The sequence below is a fragment of the Anneissia japonica genome, unplaced genomic scaffold (assembly GCF_011630105.1).
Source record: "Anneissia japonica isolate Jap-2015-1 unplaced genomic scaffold, ASM1163010v1 scaffold2202_len52422_cov99, whole genome shotgun sequence".
NCBI lineage: Eukaryota > Metazoa > Echinodermata > Crinoidea > Comatulida > Comatulidae > Anneissia > Anneissia japonica.
The window spans coordinates 35964-42012 of record NW_022725849.1 but is presented as its reverse complement, the minus strand read 5'-3'; the positions used below and the strand labels follow the sequence as shown (position 1 = coordinate 42012).

Genomic DNA, 6049 nt, shown 5'->3' with positions numbered 1-6049 from the left:
TACTGTAAAATCACAGCAAAGTACATTCCAAATAACATAGGAGCAAGAACGTCTCCCTGCTTGCATCCGCTTCTGATGTTAAAACCCTTGGATACATTTTGTTCTGATTTTATATTCCATGCATATACTATGAAAGCCTATAATTAACCGAAGGAGCTTGGGAGGACAACCAATTTTTTCAAGAATCATCCAGAGGTCTTCCCTATTCACCATATCAAAGGCCTTTGTAAGATCCACAAAGGCAATATATAGAAGTTTTCTTTGTTCTCTACACTTCTCCTATAGTTGTCTCAAGGAAAATATCATGTCATTAGTGGATCTTTTCGCACGAAAACCGCACTGGGATTCTGGGCATATGCGCTTAGCAACATGTTGTAATCGTTGTGCTATGACCTTTGTGATTGCTTTTCCAGTTATATTCAAGAGTGAGATTCCTCTGTAATTGTTACAGTCTGATCGATCACCTTTGTTCTTACAGATATTAACAATAAGAGCATCTCTCATATCTTGTGGAATGTCTCCTGTCCTCCAGCACTGTATTAGTAGATTGAATACAGGTAGTATCAGAGCATTTTTAGCAGCTTTCAATAGTTCCGATGGTACAGTATACCATCTGTCCCTGGTGCTGGTTGTTAGACAAGGAGTCTATAGCCCTGCTGAGTTCTTCAATATCAGGCTCTGAGTCAAGATGATGCATTTGTTCGAGGCGAGGTATTTCATCTAAAGCACTCTTGTCGATTGGAGCATCCCTGGAATAAATGTCCATGTAGTGTTCTTCCAATCTTTCCAGTTGACTGAACTTGTCTATCAGCATGGATCCATCGGAGGCTTTCAATGGTGATACTTTCACTATCCTTGGTCCAAGCGCTTTTCGAATACCCTCATACATGTTCCTTGCATCTCCGTTATAAGCAGCTATCTTTATTCTTTCACATATGTTTGTCCAATATAAGTTAGCATAATGCCGAGAAGCTCTTTACAGGTGAAGGTTCTGGCGAGTTGCAGGCCTGTTATAGTTGGTATAGGCATGCCTCTTTGCATTGATCAAAGGTTCGAGCTGAGGTGAATAGGTTTGAAACCATTGTTCTTTCTAGTGCTAAATTATACATCACTGCTCTCAGATGGTACCACATCTGTTATGTATTTTCATTGATCAATTCTAGTTCATACTTTTGATTGAATGCTTCCTCGAAATCTTTAATGCACTTCTCATCCTTCATTTTTATGATGTTTTAAGCGTTTGGCTGCTTCATGGTTTGAGTGTTGTAACTTCTTCTATAGTTGGTATAGGCATGGTATATCAGGTATATGCCATATAAATATATATTATTTCTATGTATGTACATTATATTATGTTCCTTGATCTCTAAACTGTATTTAAATAGTCATCATATCATGCGTTATATAATTTAAACATATACGTATAGAACTACTGTTATATTCCTACATCAATTTTCAAAAGTCTTAGTATTAAGCTGGCTCAAAAACACCGACAATAATCTATCTCTTACATAATCAATGTATATCAATCAATGTATATATAAAGACAAATGCGATTTTCATAACAATAATAATTTTATACAATTAGTATTGTGATGAGCGATGAGGTTATTTTAATATGAACAGAGTATGTCACAAATTAATGTTTAATTTCTAATTGAAGAAACTTGCGATATTGACTGCTTGAATGGCGGAGTCTGTGTCTCGGATTACGGAATCGAGAACTGTCAGTGTATGCCTGGTTTTGTTGGACAAACTTGCAATATATGTAAGTTTTTACAGTGATAAATAATGTGCATTATGTATTGAGCTAAATATAATAATAAACCTAATGTGCAGAACATGGTTAAAATTGTATACAACATGATCAGTTCCTGAAAAGATTGTAAATATTATGCATAAATGTAGGCTAATAGAATGAATATTAAAAAATTAATGTCAACACCAGTTCTAAGTTTCAGTTAGCAACTGAGATAATGTATATCTCTTCTTCATCTATTATTTATTTTACTAATGATCTCAGAAAATATCAAGACTTAACTGATGCTAACTGGAGTACAGTTTCTTATTTACAATATTGTTGGGCACATAGAGACCTTGTTTATTTGCGCTATAAATGTTATTATTATTATTACTATTATTATTATTATTATTATTATTATTATTATTAAAGTTCAAACTTTTGATCACAACACAGACAAACCTCACGGTAAGGAAACTTGTGTTGTGATCAAAAGTTTAAACTTTTATTACATTATTATTATTATTATTATTATTATTATTATTATTGTTATTATTATTATTATTAAAAGAAGAATACAGTATAGAGACAACATTCAAAAGGAAATTTATTATCTAACCATTTAAACTTTACATAAGTAATCTTGCATTATTCAATGACATGGTTCATTGACCTTAAAACCTTTAGCTATGTGCTGTAAAAAATGGAAAAATAATAATATTATTGTAGTCAGAAAAGAAGGTATTTAAAGTAAAATGGAATTAAAAATATAATGTAATTGAAATTGTAAATCCTTGAGGTATTTAAGTGTTGTCTTTAGTTCAAACGAGAAATTGCAATAACCAGTAATACAATTTTTAAGAAGCTAATTAAGTAATGTAAAATTTAAAGTTTCAAAACAAAAATGTTTTTGGTAATATATACCATTAACATTATGAAACAATGTGTTGTGGATACCGGTTTGACTTTATGAGTAAAATTTGAAATGTGTTTTTTTTTTCTTTATGAAATTCTAGAAAATTTATGATAGGATGTTTTTCTAACAAAGTTATGAATTATTGTACATTGGTTTCCAGTAACTGTTTTAACCAATGCAATTTCAAATCAGTTAATTAATTTTATCTTGGAATTTTTTTTTTCAGCACAAAACCAATGTGGTTTCGAGGATCCACACATCTGTTACTTTGTACAAGATGAATATGATGATTTTGATTGGATAAGAACATCTGGCTCAACACGCACATCTGCTACTGGCCCTGCTTATGACCACACCTACGGAACATTACAAGGTATTAAAAAGCTGACATGAATTTAAATTTCCTAAATGAAATTGTAAATTCTTAATGAAAATATTTCTAAAACTACAAACGAAATAAGTAAAATAAACTACAAAGAGATAGAACAACAATATCTCTTAAACCAAAATATTTGTTTTATCCTTTGCCTACAGGTTCCTACATGTACATCGAAACTTCATATCCGCAATACAACTACCAAACCGCTCGTCTTTGGACACTGTCATATCCTGCAACAAATGGCACATGCGTCAAGTGGTTTTACCACATGTACGGGGCTACAGTGAACACATTGAATGTGTACCTAGTCAATAAGGAAGGTACCGTTGGTGCACCTGCGTGGACAAATAGAAACAATCAAGGAAACATTTGGCGACTTGGAAAACTGTCAGTTGAAACAAAGAGTGCCTTCCAGATAATGTTTGAAGGAATTGTAGGAAGTAGAACTACAGGAGATATTGCTTTAGACGACGTCAGGATCATCGATGGGGCATGTTTGAGAAACGGTAAAACACACTTTTATAACTATCATTTTTTCCACTAGCCCTTTTGTCTCATGCTCTCACCATCTACGCCCTATAATAACAGTCTGTGAAAAATAAGGGGGTAACTTAAATAAGTAATTTTAATATATATCCCCCACAGACTTTCTTACAAATGACTGAAATGCTCACACAGAGTGGAGTTGTAGGTAGAAAAGCTAGGAAAGCTTATAGTCTCAACTTCAAAATCATGGGAAAACATTAAAAAGCCTTTCCTCACGTTCAAAGATCATAAATATCACCAACAAAGCAAATGAACTCATCCAACACTGCTGATAAACAACAAACTTCTAAAAAGTAACTAGCTGTAATGTGATGAACTCATACACGAAAATATCACTACGTCATATCATAAAAGAAGAGAAAATAAGGCAGCACCCACAAAATTAACAATGCAACTAAATCAATTGCTACAAAGCTTGAAATTGGAACCAAATAGAAACCATTGATGAAGAAAACTATACAACTATAACGAAAAATTTTTACAACTGTAGACTCTTAAACCCATCAAAAATCATAGGCAACACCATTCGCCAACGGATAAACCATGACCGGCTCACAAAAACACAAATAAAGAAATGGAAAAACACCATTTCTGTCACAGATGATTTAAACCCATCCAGCACAAACCAAGAAGTCCATATCTTTTAACATTGTTGAACTCTAATTATCTATCACAAATTGGTAACAGACGATATCTCGTACGCACAAAAGCACACCGGAATCTCTGAAGACAAAGCAGATATTATTTACTCAACATGGACTAAGAAAAATTCGGACGACATGTTTAACATTACTGTGGGAAGTTTACGGCGGGGATATAATATGTTAATAGGTTGGATCCTTCGTTCTCTTAAATTACTTACCCTAAAATTTGGCAAAACCAATATCTGTTTTTGAATAATTGCTCTTAACATTTCGGAGTTTATACACTACTTCGGCGTTGAACTTTCTAGTAGTAAATGGGTACCTTGTAGGATGGTATGGCATATAAATGCATGGCCAGCGGAAGCGGGGGAGCCGGGGGGGCCCGGGCCCCCCCCCCACTTTTTGGCCAAAAATATATAATGTATGGAGATTTTTGTATGATCGGAAATGCAAAAAAAGGAGGGAAGAAGGAGGAGAAGGATGGGAAAGCACATTTTAGGGAGTTTTGATCAATTCCAACGAAATTATAATTTAAAAAACATAGAACAAAATAATTTTTCGCGCGCATTTTTTAATGTTAAAGCTCGTGCTTGCTCTCCTTTGCCTTCTAACTTATAACACATAGTCCCAAACTCAAGAAAAAAAATTTAAGATAGATCGTTTTACATAAAAGAAGGGCCTCAATCTGTAATGATGTTGAAAGAATATGTTTGTAATAAATAAAGCTATAAGGAAAATGCTTATATTCAGTTTAAAAAAAACAAGTGTGGCCATATATAACATAAGAGCATTTCTTGTTGAGGTAGGCCAATTTCCTCTAAAAATTGCACATTTTAGGGAGTTTTGATCAATTCCGACGAAATTAGAATTTAAAAAACAAAATTTTTTCGCGCGTTTCGCGCGCATATTTTAATGTTAAAGCTTGTGCTTGTTCTCCTTTGCCTTCTAAGTTATAACACATAGTCCCAAACTTGAGAAAGAAAATTTAAGATAGATCATTTTACCTAAAAGAAGGGCCTCAATGTGTAATTATTTTGAAAGAATGTGTTTGTAATAAATAAAGCCATAAGGAAAATGCTTATATTCTGTTTAAAAAAACGAGTGTGGCCATATATAACATAAGAGCATTTCTTGTTGAGGTAGGCCAATTTCCTCTAAAAATTGCATATTTAGGGAGTTTTGATAATTCCGACGAAATTAGAATTAAAAACAACAAAAATTTTCGCGCGCTTCGCGCGCATTTGTTATGGTTAAAGCTTGTGCTTGCCCTCCTTTGCCTTCTAAGTTATTTAAAAAAATAATATTCCCAAACTTGAGAAAGAAAATTTAAGATAGATCGTTTTACCTAAAAGAAGGGCCTCAATGTGTAATGATGGTGAAAGAATAGGCCTATGATTGTAATAAATACCGTACTAACCACGATGAAAATGCTTATATTTAGTTTCAAACACACGTGTGTGGCCTATATTAATAATAAAATAAGCCCTATGTCGTATTGTTTTCTCTATGGTGGGTGGGGGGGGGTTATCACCCAAGACCCCTGTTACACGCCTGCTTATAAGTGGGGCCCCTGAAATGTATGAGTCGTGTGTGTTCAAGCAGCAATGAACAGGGATACTCTCTAGGGAGCAGAAAAAGTGGCATAATGGGTGGATCTGCCAATTCAGTATCCAGTAACCAGTAACCAGGGAAATAATGATGGCAGCGCTTTGTATAATCACTTGTAAAATCTGCTGAATGGTTTGATATATATATATATATATATATATATATATATATATAGATTAAAAGGCAAAATACTGAAAAACAACAATTCTGTGAAA

General features: G+C 33.6%; 1 protein-coding gene across 1 annotated transcript in view; it reads left to right on the top strand.

Annotated features, from left to right (window-relative positions):
- Window positions 1-961: 961 nt before the first annotated feature.
- The window catches only part of LOC117112937 (MAM and LDL-receptor class A domain-containing protein 1-like), a 30785-nt gene continuing 25697 nt past the window's right edge, over window positions 962-6049 (top strand). Inside the window, exons 1-4 of the mRNA XM_033256158.1 lie at window positions 962-1019; window positions 1664-1768; window positions 2884-3030; window positions 3192-3542. Coding sequence (XP_033112049.1) covers window positions 962-1019; window positions 1664-1768; window positions 2884-3030; window positions 3192-3542 — 661 coding nt within the window. The remainder of the gene's footprint in view (window positions 1020-1663; window positions 1769-2883; window positions 3031-3191; window positions 3543-6049) is intronic.